The sequence below is a fragment of the Myotis lucifugus genome, unplaced genomic scaffold (assembly GCF_000147115.1).
Source record: "Myotis lucifugus unplaced genomic scaffold, Myoluc2.0 scaffold_347, whole genome shotgun sequence".
Taxonomy (NCBI): Eukaryota; Metazoa; Chordata; class Mammalia; order Chiroptera; family Vespertilionidae; genus Myotis; species Myotis lucifugus.
In genome coordinates, this window is record NW_005871395.1 from 721544 (window position 1) to 739216 (window position 17673).

The 17673-nt window shown below is 40.9% G+C and overlaps 1 protein-coding gene and 1 pseudogene across 1 annotated transcript in view; one reads left to right on the forward strand and one right to left on the reverse strand.

Moving 5' to 3' along the window:
- The window catches only part of SLC26A8 (solute carrier family 26 member 8), an 81228-nt gene that overhangs the window by 39998 nt on the left and 23557 nt on the right, over positions 1 to 17673 (reverse strand). Inside the window, exons 4-8 of the mRNA XM_023764782.1 lie at positions 16779 to 16895; positions 14847 to 15028; positions 5469 to 5633; positions 4131 to 4280; positions 120 to 202 (exon numbers count right to left, since the gene is read on the reverse strand). Coding sequence (XP_023620550.1) covers positions 120 to 202; positions 4131 to 4280; positions 5469 to 5633; positions 14847 to 15028; positions 16779 to 16895 — 697 coding nt within the window. The remainder of the gene's footprint in view (positions 1 to 119; positions 203 to 4130; positions 4281 to 5468; positions 5634 to 14846; positions 15029 to 16778; positions 16896 to 17673) is intronic.
- On the forward strand, positions 14040 to 14778 carry LOC106699238 (annotated as a pseudogene).

The following is a 17673-nucleotide window of genomic DNA, read 5'->3' on the forward strand; positions in this document are numbered from 1 at the left end:
GGATGTGGCTGTGGCTAGAGACCACTAGCGGAGAATATCCATCAACTGTATGGTCAGCGGTGAAGAGAAGGTAACAGGAAGAAAGGGCAGAAATAGTCTTGAAAAGTGGAATTACCAACCTGTAGGGAATCATGTCCATGAATGTCTTGCCGCTATCTGTGGCAATGGTTATCTTGCTTGCAAGTGCACTGAAGCCAAGAACCTGTAGGGGTTAAAAAAGGGCAAACAATCATCTAAATATTATGTTATGTATTGCTTCCAGGAGTGGAGGTGCCCTTAGCCGCTGGCAGGACAGGGGGTGATATATGTTGGTCCTTGGAAGGTTGGATAGAGAGGTTCAGTGCAGCAAGGAAGGCAGAAGTCCGCCCTGACTTAGTTCCCGAAGCTGGTTTTAGCACTGGAGCCAGAATGAAAGCAACTCCAGCCTTGCTCTCTGCCACATAATGGGAACGAATGGATGCCCTGGGCTTGTTTTTCCTCACCAGCTTTAAACACCCAGAGCAAATACAAACTTGATTTCAGGTAATACCTGTATCAAGGCCTCAGTTTTACAAGTTTTTAGATCTAGGTACATTGTGCCAATATGAATAGGTCTGTTGGGGGATCGCTGAGGTATATTGAGAATCATATTACTGACTAACCCTTAATAATATGGAACAACAGTTGATAGCACAAGAAAGCAGGTCTTCAGCAAGGCAATTTCTTGCCGTTTCTCCTCCCCATTCATTGATTTCTAAAATGGCAAGTCTCCCTTGCATTTCAACTAGAAGGAAAATAGATAACCTAGCAATTGTTATACCTTATAAAGATCTCACAGCAAAGCAAATTAAACCAGAAACAAAAACTTAATGCATAGGTTAAAAAAAATTTTAACATTGATTTGAAAGCGAGGGGGCGGGAAGAGAGGGGCGGGGGTGGGGGGGGAGAGAGAGAGAGAGATCTGCTGTTCCACTCATGTATGCACTCACTGGTTGACTGCTGTATGTGCCCTGACCCAGGATCGAACCCGCAATGGACTTTGTGCAGGCAAAGGTAACTTTTACCTGTTAAGATCTCATGGTTTGTACGTTGCTACAGCATAACTAGCATATTATAGGTTTCAATAACCTTTGAGTATAAATTAAGTCACAACAAAGTTTACTACCTAAATTGCAATAATTCTAAGTCCTCAACTCCTTGTATTGCTGGACCTCAGATTCCTCTGTTGCTGCACTTCATGGTGCATCCTACTTATTTACAGCATTCCCCACAGGAATGTCTTAACTGTGGCCCACAAACCAATCTGTCAGCCATAGTCAACCCACAGAATTCTCTATGCTCTTAATTTCCTGTCTTAATAACCCTGGTTAATGTTCACTGTCTTTGAGGCTGCTTGAAGAAATAGCACTATGATTCCTGTTGCTGATGTCTCTTAAGAGAGGGTTGATTTGTGACAACATGGATGGGTTTTGAAGATATTACGATAAGTGAAATAAGCCAGACAGAGTAAAACAAATACTACCTGATATCACTTACAGTATGGAACCTAAAAACAAAACCAGTCACATTCATAGAAACAAAGTGCAGAAAAGCAGTTGCCAGGAGCTGTGAGGTGGGGAAAATAGGAAAAAGTTGATAAAATGGTATAAACTTTCAGCTATAAGATGAATAAGGTCTGAGGAACTAATGTGTAACATGGTGACTATAGTTGAGAACTCTGTTGTATAAGTGAAATTTGATAAGAGAGCAGAATTTAAATTTTATAAGACTAGTGCTTAAAGTATTCTCATCTCCCACCCCCAAAAAGATAAACATGTGAGGTGATGGATGTGTTAATAACTAGATAGGAGAATCCTTTTGCAATGTACATATATGTCAAATGACAGTGATGCACGCTTTAAATATCTTGCAATTTTTATGTCAATTACACCCTAATAAAGCTGAAATGAGAGGGGGGAGAGAGGAGAGAGAGAGAGAGAGAGAGAGAGAGAGAGAGAGAGAGAGAGAGAGGATGTCTTTGTCACTGATGCCATCTGCTGGTGGCCCCAAAGCCTCGGTTTGCTAAGGTGCCAGACCGGGGCGGGTTCCATGAAAAGGAGAGGTTGTCCCTGACTCCACTCCTGGCGCCAGGGCACCGCTATTTGTGTACAGTGTTTTGGAAAGTCTTTTGTAAAAGCAGCCTTTCAGCTTCTGCCCTTTATAAATTAATAGCTTTTCAACTATTCCAAGGAAGAAAGAATATGCACCTCTGTAAGAGGTGGACAACAGTGATGAGAGTTTGAATTTCCAGAGCAGTTCCCATAGTCTTCCAATCATGAACGCTATGGACCTGAATTAGAACGTATAGGCTAGGTATGCTGTGGCAACATACAAGCCATGAGACCTTAACACATAAAAGTTATTTTTGCCTGCACAAAGTCCACTGTCTCTCTAGGGCAGCTTCTTTGCAAAGGGTACCGCAGGGATCCAAACTAATTTCATCTACTAACTCTATCATCTCAACAGACAACCCTATGATTATTACAGCAGGGGAAGCAAGTACATGGGGACTCAAACCTAGTCTCCTATGGTTTAGCTCCGAAGTCACATGGTCTTGCCTAACTACAGGGGTGGCTGGGAAATATAGGGGGACACATGGATATTTGGTGAGCTTTAAGTATCTCTGCAGCAGAACACTTCTTAAAAGGAAAAGAATTTTCAAAGACATCCAAGGATTCAGCAATCCTAATATGAGAAATGCCAACTTTAAAAAACCCTAAGCTTTATTTATGAACATGTCTTTATCATTATAAAAATGTTAATTATAACTGCAAAAGATAAATTTTATCAGTGGATTTTTTAAAAAAAACAAGAAGTGTTATTATTAGACAGTAGTGAGTCCAGCTCTACCACTTACTAGTGACATGGGTTATGCCAGTGGTCGGCAAACTGCGGCTCGAGAGCCACATGCAGCTCTTTGGCCCCTCGAGTGTGGCTCTTCCACAAAATACCGACTTCTGCGCATGGGCCACGAAGTTTCAATCGCACTGTACGTGCGCGCCCGCACGTGGTATTTTGTGGAAGAGCCACACTCAAGGGGCCAAAGAGCCACATGTGGCTCGCGAGCCGCAGTTTGCTGACCACTGGGTTAGGCAATGCATTTCACAACTCATCTCCCTCAGTGTCTTCACTGCAGCATAGTGAAAATGAAAGAGGCTGAATAACAGTATGAGTGCAACCATACTAAAGTAGAAACAACTTCTGCATAGAAGGTGGAAATTCACCAACACCGAGCATAGATAGGCCTCTCAAGTATTTGTTTGGAAGAAAGAGGGAATAACTAACAATCTAAAAGTATCCATTGTAGTTGACTTTGGGTGGGTGCAACTATAGGAATTTCTTCTCTTCCTTTTATTTTTTCTTCTTTATGTTTTGCAAAATTGTTAGGCTGAGCCTGTATTACTTTCATAAGAGGGGAAAACTTTATTTTTAATGGAATTTATTGGGGCGAAATTGGTTAATAAAATTATACAGGTTTAATTCTATAATACATCATCTGTAATTATTTTTAAATAGAATGAAAAAGAGGCAATAGATGAAAATCCTTTGAAAATAAGTATGTTTTCGCTAAGTGAAATAAGTCAGCCAGATAAAGACAAGTATCACATGATCTCATTCATATGTGGAATCTAATTAACAAAACACACTGATGAACAGAGTGGATCCAGAAACATGGAAGCATGGAATAGACTGTGGAATTTCAGAGGGAAAATGGGGGAGGGTGGGTGGGTGGGAGGTAATCAATTAAAGACCTTGTAATCATGTATAATAACCCATGGACACAGACAACACGGTGGTGAAGGCCTAGGTGGGGAGGAGGGCAAGGGCAGGCTGGAGGAGGTCAATGCGGGAGGAAAGGGGGACATATGCAATGCTTTCAACAATACAGAGAAAAAACAATAAAGATTTATTTTAAAAAAGAAAAGTATGTTTTACAAATATAAGCTAGTACTTAAAACTAAATACGTTTAAAGCTCTGTCACAATTCAATGTGTTTTTAAAAGATCATTGTTTTTTACAGTGTTTTCTTTCCTAGTTGCTTATTTATATATTTTAAAAGATAGGTATTTTAAATGATCCGATTCATGAATTTGGGACATCAGAACACCTACCAGGAAAGCCTCCATGGGAAACTCAAGGGGGTATTGATTGAAGGAGATTCTGATACATTTGTTGATTCTCAGAATGACAACAGCAGTTAGAAATAGCAGGATGCTGGTGGAATTAGCTTTTGGGAGAGATATACAGTAGTTAACTATGTTCTGAAAGAAAACAAAATTACAGAGGCTTAGAAAGGGATATATAATTGTCTAAGTCTAGAAAATGACACTCTTTCTAGATTAGTTCAAAAAGAAGTTCTTGGCCCTGGCCATTGTGGCTCAGTGATTAGAGCATCGGCCTGTGAACCAAAGAATGGGGGTTTGATTCCCAGTCAAGGGCAAGTATGTATCTAGATCCCTGGCCCCAGTTGGGCCATGCAGGAGGAAACCAAATGATGTGTCTCTCTCACATCGATCTCCCTTCCTCCCTCCCTCCCTTCCTCCCTCCCTCCCTCCCTCCCTCCCTCCCTCTCTTCTTTCCATTCTCTCTCTCTAAAAAAGAAAAACATCAATGGAAAAAATATCCTCTGCTGAGGATTAATAACAACAACAAAAGTCCCTAGCCCTGGCCAGTGTTTCTCAGTGGTTAGAGTGTTGGCCTGCACACCGAAGGGCCAGAGGTTCGATTCCCGGTGAAGGGCACTTACCTGGGTTACAGGTTTGACACAACCAATTGATGTGTCTCTCTCTTCCCTTCCCTCCCTCCCTTCTACTCTCTCTAAAAATCAATGAAAAAAATGTCCTCAGGTAAGGATTAACAAAACAAACAAACAAAGAAAAAGAAAAAGGAAGTCCTTATGTAGTGTTGCTAGACACAAAAGTCTTGACCAAGTGGGTAGATATGTATTTTTTAAGTTGAAAGTGATAGTAATGTCCAATAAAGAAAGAACAGACTTCATACATTTCAGTATAACACAAAGGACCCAGGAGTTCTGTTTGTTAGCCTACTCTTTATTAATTTCCCTAGACCATATGTGTACTTTAGCTTGGCTCCTGTGCCATTTTTGCATTTGGGGACTACTTAGCAATTTACATTTTTTAGATGTCTTAGGGATACATGTGTGTTATGAGGCATGTGATGGGAAGAATTATGATAGATATAGTATCTTAAAGATCCAATTTTTTGTAAGTCATGTAAGTTTAAAAAGCGGGGCAACATGGTTAATGAAACAGAAAAATAGTCCAACTGGCCCCTGCAATTTAATTAAGACTAAATCTAGGGAGAGAAGATTATTTCCAGGGCCCTCCTGACCCGGCTGCCTGTGCAGGAGTCTCTCCGCTTGGGTCCGAGTCTGTTGGGGGACAGGGGGTGGGACATCTGTAATTTGGGTGAGAGTAGGAATTACTCACATAGAAGAAGGCGGTCGGACCAGCGTGGAAGCTAATCATAATCCCGAGGACGGACGTCATCTGGGACACTATGATGTGTAGTGCCACGGCAGTCAGGTAGGCATTGATTGCCGCCTCCGGAAGGTAGGTTGCTATGAAGCCAAAACCTAACATGCCCATTAATAGCTGCAGGGGGTTCGGATGAAAAAGAAAAACAGAGGCAGAAAGTCATCAGACCAGCAATGGCACCGGTTAAGTTCCCTCCAAGGGGTTTCCAACAAGAAAGTTAGGTTAGGCCCCTTTGATAACTGCAGCGTCTCTTTCCCTAATCAGCTGAAATTGGTCTTTGGTGTTCATTCATTCGGGGCTCCCTAGGGCACTAGACCACACTTCTCTTTTTTAAAATATATTTTATTGATTTTAGAGAGAGAGAGAAACATCAATGATGAAAATCATCCATCGGCTGCCTCCTGCATGCCCCCTACTGGGGATCGAGCCCGCAACCCAGGCATGTGCCCTGACTGGAATCAGAGTGTGACCGCTCGGTTCATGAGTGGACACCCAACCACTGAGCCACACCAGCCAGGTCTTCTTTCTTTGCAAGCACTTAAGCTTAATATCTTGCCCTAGAATCTACTGACCTTGTTGACTTAAGGTTAACAGTCACAGACTAATCAGAACAAGCCATTGCCTTTTTATTTATTTTTTCTTCCCAGGGCAGAAATGCCAGATGGCAGAATTTTATGATTTTATTAACATAAATACAATGTGTACACAATCTGTCTATTCAGTTTCTTCGCTGCGCAGCCTGGCATTGGGACTGGTGACCTGATGGCAGCTGGGCTGCTCTTTCCACAATGGCTTTGCGGTTCTTCGAGGAGACGTTACTGCACATCAGCAGCACTTCAAGCTCCTTGACGTTAGGGACCAGAAGCTTCCGAAAGCCACTGGCAGCATGTGCTTTGTTTTCTTGTTGCTCCCATAACTAATGCTGGGCATCAGGATCCGGCCCTTGAATCTTCTATGCACCCTATTGTCAATGCCTCTGAGCTTCCGCCAGTTCCGCTTAATTTTGACATATGGGTCTGATTGGTGCCGGATGAACTTCTTGGTCCTCTCTTTGACAATCTTGGGTTTCACGAGGGGTCTGACGGCCGCCACCTCTGTAGGCAGAGAGGGGCAAGCCATTGCCTTCTTAAAGAGGCCTTTCATGAGTCACTCTGAGAAACCTTCCCGGGAGATATTAACATCCCTGCGAGGAAAGCAGCTTTTCACAAAGGAAAAGACAATTAAAAAAACCCAAGTTCCAGCTCACACTTGGCCTTTCACTCTTATCTTTACTAAGAATGATTCAACTGAATTTCTGTCTTCGGGATTCTATCTATATACTGCATATATGTATAAAACATTGTATTTTACATGCACATATGGATATATAATATAGAGATACAAATTTTAAATGTTATGTAACATATTATAAAATAAATTATATATGTATATTTCTAAATATGCAAAGGGCCTAAACTAGCGACATCTAAGTATTCACAGAAGTTATTTTTGGGGAATGGGATGAAAAGTTGGTGGCAACACTTTATCATTTATACTTGGTTATTGGAGCTTTTTGCAGTAAACGTGTCCATCTTTTAGAATAAAAAACACAGTTGGAAAATTGATGGATAAAGCGTGGGCCCCAATGCCCTTGAGAGGGTAGGTTAAGAAAACTAGCACAGCCCAGTGAAGAAAAGGAAAAGGAGAACAAAAGTCTTGAAGCCCACTGTTGTCACCACCTCACCTTCCACTAGACTACAAGGGCTCAGAAAACAAACTTGGAAGAGTAAACCTTTTACCTTTAAAAGCTTTCTGTTTCAAAGCTTCCTGTCAGTTGGGGCTGTGTCTCCCCCTTCATCTCCTGTCATTACAACTCAATACTCTCCTCTACTCTAGTCAGGCCAATCTGCTTCCTGTCTTTTGTGTGAATGTCTGATTTCTACTTCTGTGCTTATGCATGAACCCCTCCCTTTTTTGCCATCTCTGCCAATCTGTCCATCACCTCTTTCAAGAGTGTAGTGAAACCCCCCTTCTTTAGGAGGTGAGATGAAAAGAGCAAGATTTCTAGAGATGGAGAATGTGACTTCATTCCTGGTCTGACACTCACTGGCTGTGTGAGTTTGGACAAGTTAACTAAATTCTCATGAGCCTCAGTTTCCTAGCCTGTAAATTGTGACTAGCACTCAGCACAGTGTTTTGTATGGATTACATTACACAACACATGGAAAACACTGAGCTCAAATCTGAAAATAGTGACAGATGCAAATACATATCACTCATCTTCATGCCATCTTTCCTCCCACCTTGTAAATGGCAAGTATCTATACTTAACCATAGAGCTCTTTCATGCCCAGCTGCTAGGTAGTATCAGAGTCTGTGTTAACATAGTTTTCTAAGCAATCAGAGTTGTCCGGTGACAGTAAGACTATCTGCCATTCTTACAGAAAACAAGTACTAAATGTTCAGTGAATGAAAGAACGCCTCAATAAATGGTTATTTCCTTCCCAGACAACTCCACAATCCAACTAAAGATTATTTCTTTGTTTCATCTTCTTTTGATACTAAACCCTTCACTTTTATTATTAGTTTTCACTTTAATTATCTAGGGCGCAAATTCTTGAGGTAGAGCATTCTGAGTCTGAGTCCCAGTTTGGGATCTTACTATCTATGGGCAATTTATTTAATCCCGTTATACCTTGTTTCCTTCAAATGAGTACCAAAGTGATATCCACCCTCAAAAGGGGGCTCTTATGATTTTCAAAAGACATAACACGTGTAAAGTGTTGAACAGTAACTAACACAGCAATAAATGTTAGTTTTATCATCTGGTTCAGAGTTCTTTAAATGTATACTTTTTATTTTTGATAATGTAGATTGATAGATAATTGTCATAAACAAAGTAGAGAGATCTGATGTATTCTTTATCCCATTTTCCCCAATAGTAATATCTTAAAAAACTTTAGTACAAACCACAATGAGAATATTGATGTTGATGCAGCCAGGATACAACGTAATTCCATCACCACAAGGATCTCTCTTTTGACCTTTCATCATAGCCAACACCCACTTGCCTCTCACCTCCCATTCCTGCTCCCAATCTCCATCCTCTTACCTCCACTCTCATCCTAACCCCTGCTCTCCATTTCTGTAATTTTGTCACTTCAGGCATTTTACATAGGAATCATGAGTATATAAGCTTTCTTATTTTCATTTTCATTCATTTTCTTCTTCCTTCTGCTTATTTTGGATCTAATTTGCACTTGTTTTTCTAGGTATTTGAGGTGGGAGTTTAGACTATTAGTTTGAGACCCTTTCTTCTACTGTATGCATTTTAGTGCTATAAATTTCCCTCTCAGCACTGCTTTAGCTATGTCCTGCAATTTTTGGTATGATTTCTTTTCATTTACCCTAATGTATTTTTTAAATTTTATTTCTCTTGAGACTTACTCTTTGACCTATGGATTATTTAGAAGTGTGTTGTTTAGTAACGAACTATTTGGAGATTTTCCTATTAACTTTCTGTTATTGAGTTCTATTTTGATTCCACTGTGGCCAGAGAACATGCTATTTGATATTAATTCATTTAAATTTATGAAGGTTAGTTTTGTGGCTTAGGTTCTGGCTTATCTTGGTATATGTTTCATGAGTAATTGAAAAGAATTTCTGTTCTTCTGTTATTAGATGGCCTATTTTGTAAATATCTCTTAATTCCTGTTAGTCAATAGTGTTATTGAGTTTTATTATTTCTTTGCTGGTTTTCTGACTAGTTATTTTATCAATTATTGAGAGAGGAGTGTTGAAGTCTCCAACTATAATTGTGTATTTGTCTATTTTTCCTTTCACTTTTATTAGTTTTGCTTCATATATTTTATAGCTCTGTTGTTTGGTGTACACATACTTATAATTGCTATGACTTCTTGGTAGAGTGATTCTTTTATCATTATATAATGTCCCTCCCTACCTCTGGTAATTTTATTAACTCTGAAGTCTACTTTATCTGATATTAATATAGTCAATTCTACTTTCCTTTATTCATATTTGCATGCTATATCTTTTCATTCTTTTATTTGCAACCTGTTTATATCATCGTATTTGATGTTTCTTGTAGACAGCATATTTTAAAATATATCAATCTCTATCTTTAGTGTAAATGTTGCACTGTTTGTTCTGTGTTTTCATTTATCTTTTTCCTTTTCCTGACTTCTGTGGGTTACTTGAACATTTCTAGAATTCCATTTTTATTTATCTACTAGAGGCCCAGTGCACGACATTTGTGCACTGGTGGTGGGGGGGTCCCCCAGCCTGGCCTGAGCCCTCTCACAGTCCAGGACCCCTAAACTGGCAGTCAGTCATCCCTCTTACAATCCAGGACTGCTGGCTCCTAATCGCTCACCTGCCTGCCTGCCTCATCACCCCTAACCCCTCTGCCTGCCTGCCTGATTGCCCCTAACCACTCTCCTGCCTGCCTGCCTGATTGCCCCTAACCACTCTGCATGCCTGCCTGATCACCTGCCTCCTGATTGCCCCTAACTGCCTCTGCCTTGACCTGCTGCCACAGCTTTGTCCAGAAGGATGTCTGGAATGACATCGGCAGGTCGTTCGGCTGTCTGGTCTAATTAGCATATTACACTTTTATTATTATAGAGGATATTGCTTTTTGAGTGTATCTCTTTGTATAGCTTATTTAGTGCTTGCCCTAGGTACTACATTATATATACATAACTTATTACAGTCTACTGATGTCAACACTTTACCAGTTCAAGCAAAGTATAGAAACCTTACTTGTTTATAAGACAATTGCTTTAAATATTTCTATATACATAAATTTTTTTCTATATACATTTTTAACTACATCAGATAGTGTTATAATTTTGCTTCAACCATCAAACATAATTTAGAAATCCCAAGAGAACAAGAAAAATCTGTCATATTTATCCATATTTTTACTCTTTCCATTATTCTTTTTTCTTGATGTTTCAAGAATCCTTATTTTATCATTTCCTTTCTTTTTATGAAATTTCCTTTAGTTATTTTTTTAGGGTATGCTTGTGACAAATTCTCTTATTTTTCCTTCATCTGAAAATGTCTTGGCTTCCCCTTCTTTCTTCTTTCTTTTCTTATATTTTCTTTTTCTCTCTTGCTCTGAATTCCAGAGAATAAGATGAATTCAGAGAACATTGTGTGTTATTTTTTAAAATATATTTTTATTGATTTCAGAGAGGAAGGGAGAGGGAGAGAGAGATAGAAACATGGAAGATGAAAAAGAATCATTGATCAGCTACCTCCTACATGCCCCTCAATAGGAATTGAACCTGCAACCTGGGCATGTGCCCTGACTCGGAATTGAACCACAACCTCCTGATTCATAGGTTGACACTCAACCACTGAGCCATGCTGGCTGGGTGTCCCTTCATTCCTGAATGGCATTGTCATTGAGTATATGATTTTGTATTGACAGTTCTTTTCTTTCGGTGAACAAGAAATATTGTGCCACTTCCTTCTGGTTTTGATAAGAAATCTGCTGTCATTTGAGTTGTTTACCCCTGTAGGTAAAGGGTTTCACTGCTTTCAAGATTTTTTTCACTGTTTTTTTTTTTTTTTTCACTGTTTTTTAGTTTTCAGAAGTTTGACTATGATTTGTGTTGGTGTGGATTTCTATGGATTTATTTTCTTGGGGATTTTCTCAGCTTCTTCAACCTATAGGATTACATATTTTGCCAAATTTGGGAAGTTTTAGGATGACTGCTTTAAAATCTTTCCAGTTCTAGAATCTGTCAACTCACTGTTGGAATCTTTTTTTGTTGTTATTGTTTTTGTTAATCTTCACCTGAGGATATTGTTCGCATTGATTTTTTAGAGAGAATGGGAGGGAGAGAGATGGGGAGAGAGAGAAAGAGAAACATTAATTGGTTGCCTTCCCACATGCCCCAGCCAGGCCAGGGATCAAGCCTGCAACTGAGGTACATGCCCTTGACCAGAATTGAACCTGGGACCATTCAGTCCCCAGGCTGACGCTCTTTTCACTGAGCCAAACCCACTAGAGCTTTTTATTGTCTTTTAAAATTCAAGTTGAGACTTTCCTTGTTTTTGGTATGACAAGTGATTTTCAATTCAATCACACATTTGGGGTACTATGTTATAAGACTCTGGATCTTATTTAAACCTTCTGTTTTAGTTAGCTTATTTTGACCAAGTGCTGGCAGGGGAAGGAGAGGTGCCACCTTGTTATTGCCTGGTAGAGGCAGAAGTCCAGGTTCTCCTCCCAGCCTCCACTAACACCTGTGGCACCAGGGACTCTCCAATATTGCTGGGCAGGAGTGGGAGTCCTGGCTCCCCACTAGGCCTCCACTGATGCTCTCCTGCTTGGGACAGAGAGGAATGCCTTTCCTTCTCCCCACGTGGACATCGCAGCAGAAGGGGTTCTCCTCGTGGTGAGAGACCTGACTCTTCACTAGGCCTTCTCCGGCGTCTCCCCAGCGTGGCGTGGGAAGGTTGTCTCCTTACTTCCCAGTGGCTGTGAAAGTTCTGGCTCTCTATTTGGCCTTCTCTGACAACACCCCAGTTGGGACTGAGTGGGCACCTCATTACAGCTAAGTGAGGGTGGAAATCTAGGCTCCCCACTTTGCCTTTGCTGATATGAATGGCGGTGATATCATAATTCTGTTTTTTCTTGGTGTTTGTCTGGAGTAGATCAGTTATTGTATAAACGTTTTCAGTCTTTTTTTTTTTTGTCCGCACCTGTTGGTACTGTGGGTTTCTGGCCTCTTCAGCACCAAGATTAAAATACATGAGCTGGAAAGAAAACCCAGGGAACGCACTTCTGTGTTGGTCCTATGTCCTGAGGTTCTGGGCCTGTTCGCCTTCTCTCCACCTTCCAGAGTCTTCTTACATTTGTTTTATATGTAATGTTCCAAGATATTCTGTTGTACTTAGCTGGAGGAATAGGGAAAAGTACATCAATTCCATCCTCCTGAAAATGAAATGTCTCCTCCTTTATTAAATGAAAAAAACTAAAGCTTTAAGGAGGGGACAGAACATGCCCAAGGCCACTTAGATAATTAACAGGTTACTGACTTATTGCCTGTTATTTTGCCTTCTCCTACCACATTAAATTTTTTTTTTTTACTACAGGAATTATATCTTCTTTTAAAGTTTTGGTTTCTGTTCAAGTACCAAATTTACTTCTTTGTATCCAGTAATTATAATTTAGTGATACTAAGTGACAGGCTCTGGGCTGAGTAATTTACATGCATTTTCTCACTTAATCTTCATAAGAACTCCACAAAACAAATGTTATTATTCCCATTTTATGCATGAGAAAACTAAGGCCCACAAAGGTAAGATAATGTATGTTCAGACAGCTGGCAAATGTCAAGGCCTGGGTCAACCCACCGTAATAACTTGCTTTTGCAGGCTCCCAATATATCTTTACCTAATGAAAGATGGCTCCAGGGTAGATCAGTGAAAATTAGCTAGAGAGCGAGTAGTTGAGAAGAAAGAGAAATAAATCTGGAACGTGTGATTTTAGTTAGGTGGATTTAGCTTTAGATAGTAGGCTCTCTGAGGGAAATGAAAGACATTGCCAAAAATAAATTCTGATATTTTAATGTCATTGATATTCTTGTGCTTTAGCTGTGGTCCTGTCATTGCAGAAAAAGGATTTCAGGTCTGACTCTAATGCTTACTAACCTAAGATATAGTATTTGAGCCTATCAGTGCTATTCTTAAGAAATTTTTTAAAAATATTTTTTTATTGCCCTGACTGGTTTGGTTCAGTGGATAGAGCGTCGGCCTGCAGACTGAAGGGTCCCAGGTTCTATTCCAGTCAAGGGCATGTACCTTGGTTGCAGGCACATCCCCAGTAGGGGGTGTGCAGGAGGCAGCTGAACGATGTTTCTCTCTCATCGATGTTTCTAACTCTCTATCCCTCCCCCTTCCTCTCTGTAAAAATCAATAAAATATATTAAAAAAAAAAAAAAAGCCGTGGCCGGTTTGGCTCGGTGGATGGAGCGTTGGCCTGCGGACTCAGGGGTCCCGGGTTCGATTCCGGTCGGGGGCATGTGCCTTGGTTGCGGGCACGTCCCCAGTGGGGGGTGTGCAGGAGGCGGCTGATCCATGTTTCTCTCTCATTGATATTTCTAACTCTCTATCCCTCTTCCTTCCTCTCTGTAAAAAATTAATAAAATATATTTTAAAAAAATATTTTTTTATTGATTTCAGAGAGGAAGGGAGAGGGAGAGAGAGATAGAAACATCAGTGATGAGGGAGAATCACTGACCGGCTGCCTCCCGAAACCCAGCATATACCCTGACTGGGAATCAAACTGTGACCTCCTGGTCCATAGGTCAGCGCTCAACCCCTGAGCCACGCCAGCTGGGCTAAGGGAATTTTTAAAACATGAAATCATGACTAGAACTCTAGCCCATAGTTCCTAGGACCCTTTTGTCTCAGAGAAGGGACTGGTAAGAATGTTTAGTGTCTCATCCAAAATCAGTGGTGGATGGCTTTTTCCTCTTCCGGGGACGGTGACTTCAGGCACTCAGAATGGTCCAGCGTTTGTCATGTCAGTGGAGGCGGTCCTACCATACAGCCTCTAACAAAACCAGGCTGTCCCGAGCCCCTGGTAATAGAATTGTTTCCCTTTCACCAAGAAGATTGGAGAAGCGCCAAAATCTGCAGGTGGCATGTGCCTAGGCCGACTTCGCAGAGTTTGTGCTGTGAGACCTAACGTTCTAGTGAGGTTATCTCAAATGAAAAAACATGTCAGCAGGGCCTGGCGTGGATCCATGTGTGCTAAATGTGTCTGTGACAGTATCAGGCATGTTTCTTCTTTGAGGAGCAGAAAATTGTTGTGAAAGTATTGAAGGTACAAGCACAGAGTCAGAAAGCTAAATTAAAAAATAAAGCCGTTTTGCTGGCTGGAGTGGCTCAGTGGTTGAGCAGCGACCTATGAACCAGGAGGTAACAGTTCAATTCCCAGTCAGGGCATGTATCCAGGTTGCAGGCTCGATCCTCAGTGTGGGGTGTGCTGGAGGCAGCCGATCAATGATTCTCTCTCATCATTGATGTTTCTAGCTCTCTCTCCCTCTCCCTTCCTCTCTGAAATCAATAAAAATATATTTAAAAATAAAGCTGCTTTGAATAATAAAAACAAAAGAAAAACCCCCAAAATCAATGGTGGATGATTTCTGACAAGGGAGTTTTGTCACAGGCTATCCACAGATCCCACAAGTTTTCCAGAAAGAAATCACTGGGGTATCTTAATGGATAGCGGGAACAATGAAAGGAAGGGGTCTATTTGTGGCCCCTTTATTTAGTTCTTCTTCAGAGGTTTGGAGACTCGTATCCTACCTGAATAATCCCAGTCAAGAATGTTGTGGATGCCACCACACTCAGGGACTGGTTGTAGGCCGTGAAGAAGAGGGGGTCAGAGAAGTCCTCTTTGAGGAAAGTTCCCAGGAGCAGGTGGCCACTGTTGAATGGGTACAGCGTCAGGACATTGATCGTCAGAGCGCTCACAAGAAAGAAGGTACCTATGAAGAAGATGTTTAGGCAGAAGGTGAGCTTTTAAGTCCAGGTAAACTGAGACTATTGACAAAATCAAGGCATGAGCTTATGTTATTTTTGTCCTTGACCTGAAGAATTTTTCTTATTTGAAAGGGACCATTGAGAGTAAGAAAGAGCAGGGAAGGAACTCTGGCCTCACAAACTATGACCCAGTCACAGAATTGAGATCTTGGTGGCCCAGGTATAAACCTCTTTCATTATGGGCACATAGTGTGGGTCGCAGAGAGAAATGGACTGGGAATGTGTATCAGGCTCAGCTGCCGTGCCTGCTCTTAGAGTGATGAAAAGTGAGGTGGTGGTGAATATATCAGAAAACAAAGCTAACAGTAATAATAAGAAGAAAAATAATTCCTAACACTTAGGAAGGATTTATTTACTAGGTGCAAAATGACACTGAGCTAAACCTGTTTCAAACATAACTTCATTTAATGTTCACATCAACCTACAACGGGGAGCAAAGGCAAACCTTACTTTTAAATTACCTGATAGCCCTGGCTGGTGTGCTCAGTAGTTAGAGCGTTGGCCTGCACACTGAAGGGTTGTGGGTTTGATTCCCTGTCAAGGGCACATACCTAGGTTGCGGGTTCACTCCCTGCCTCTGGTAGGGTGCATGTGGGAGGCAATGAGTTGATGTGTCTCTCACATCAATCTCTCTCTCTCTCTCTCTCGCTCTCTCTCTCTCTCTCTCTTTCTCTTCCTGTCGCCCCCCCCCCCCCTTCCTTCTACTTTCTCTGAAAATGGAAAAAATATCCTCAGGTGAGGATTTAAAAAAAAAAAAGAAAACAACAAATTACCCGAAAGACACAAAACTCTAATAGCTCTTATTACCAGTCTTTGGAAGTCATTGTAATGTGCCTTGGGAATGTGGGAATGAAATTGCTCTCTAATGTTTAAAAGTAAAATCGACACAATGAATTTTAGTAAAAATATGTGCTATTGTCCTTTGAAAAGGCAGAGTAGCACTCCACAGCTAGAAGAATGGGATGGTCCCAGATTGAACAAACATCTGGAGAAAGAGTATGTCAGTCAGAATTATCAGCCTTGGTTGCGTGGGGAAGGCCAGGAAAAGGCGCTTCACTGGGTGAAGGTTGGCAATGCCCTTCCTAGACTGGTGGGCATTTCGTAGTTTGATTTCTATGCAGGTTCACCTAGTAAATTTGCTGATTATCTGACCTTTAACTAGCTTGGTTCCTGTGACAGGCATTTCTGACTATAAAAGAGTAGATGGGTTTGAGTCTGAGAAAGAAAGTGCTCCTCCTATGGATTTAAGTGCTTTGATTACCATGGTGGCATTTTCTCATTGTAAATTAATACAGTGAGAAAATGATCATTATGAATTGGGCCCATGGAGTTTGGTTATCCTGGGTCCAATGGAAAGATGGATCCACTCAAAGTATTGGCGGAATCGTTCCTGGACCTTTCTGGTGGAGGCATTCAGATCCCAGTGCCAGGTAATTTCACCAAGGAAAGTACTTCTGTTCTTTAATTCCTTTGGGAAATAGCTTTCTGGCCTTTTCGCCTGGTGGTGACATTGATAATGACATACTAGAAGTGTTCCATTTCTAAAATCTAAACACTAATCCTGTGGCTAGAATGCCCATCCTCTGTCTCCTTTCTTCCTACCTTGCACATAGCTTTAACTTGGGTTCCTTAGCAATAGGTAAATAATTGAGGCGGGGACTTCACCACCTCCTGCGGTTCCAGAACTGAACTCACCAACAGACATTTGATGACATGATCCAAAAATTACATAAATTACTGAAGAAGTGAAAGCTGCATATGAGATATTGAGAGGAGGGATCAGTTGCCTTGACAGCAAACTAAACGTCAGGACTGAAAAGCAAGATAATTTAGGTAAGAAAAGGTAGCCTGGCTTTTAAAAGTCACATTAAATAAAAACTGTAAAGAATATTTAAAATGAAAATGATCTATGTATATGGCTGGCTGAGCATGGTATTAGTATCCCTTGACATACAGCCTTTAATTAGTATCTTTTATTGTCTCCTTTGATTCCTAGCTTCTCTTCCTGTTGTACCACATGGTTTTATACCTCAATTCTAAATCATAGGCTTAAACACCTTTCCCTGTGAGGTCTTCATGCTAATCATGGAAAGCAAACATCACAGCAACCAGACCTCAACCTCCAACGGCTCAGCAGCAGCCCACTGGCACCCCAGCCTAGTACAGAGGCCCTGATAATTCTCCAGGACTGAAGGCAAAGCTGGAGAGCAAGGCAAGAATCCCACTGAACTGACTTGACTCCAAGTTGGTATGTGTTGTCTCTCTTCCATATGCTCATTACTCTCATCTCTTCTTTTAGCTCCTTCCTCAATACTTTCTTTTCTAAAAAGCACCATGAAAATCAGGAAATTTGAATCTGAGGCACTCAACTTGGATCATTCCAGTGAGCCCACTGAGCTGATTGATTGTCTTGGACAAGCAAGGCTCTTTTTTTTAATGGAAAAGTTAAAACATATACAAAAATAGAGTATAATGAAAACCATGTATCCACCAAACCTTCAACAATGGTCAATTCTTGGCCAATCTAGTTTTATCCATGCACCCACTCCCCTCCCACTCCATGTTATTTTGAAGCAAATCATGTTATTTT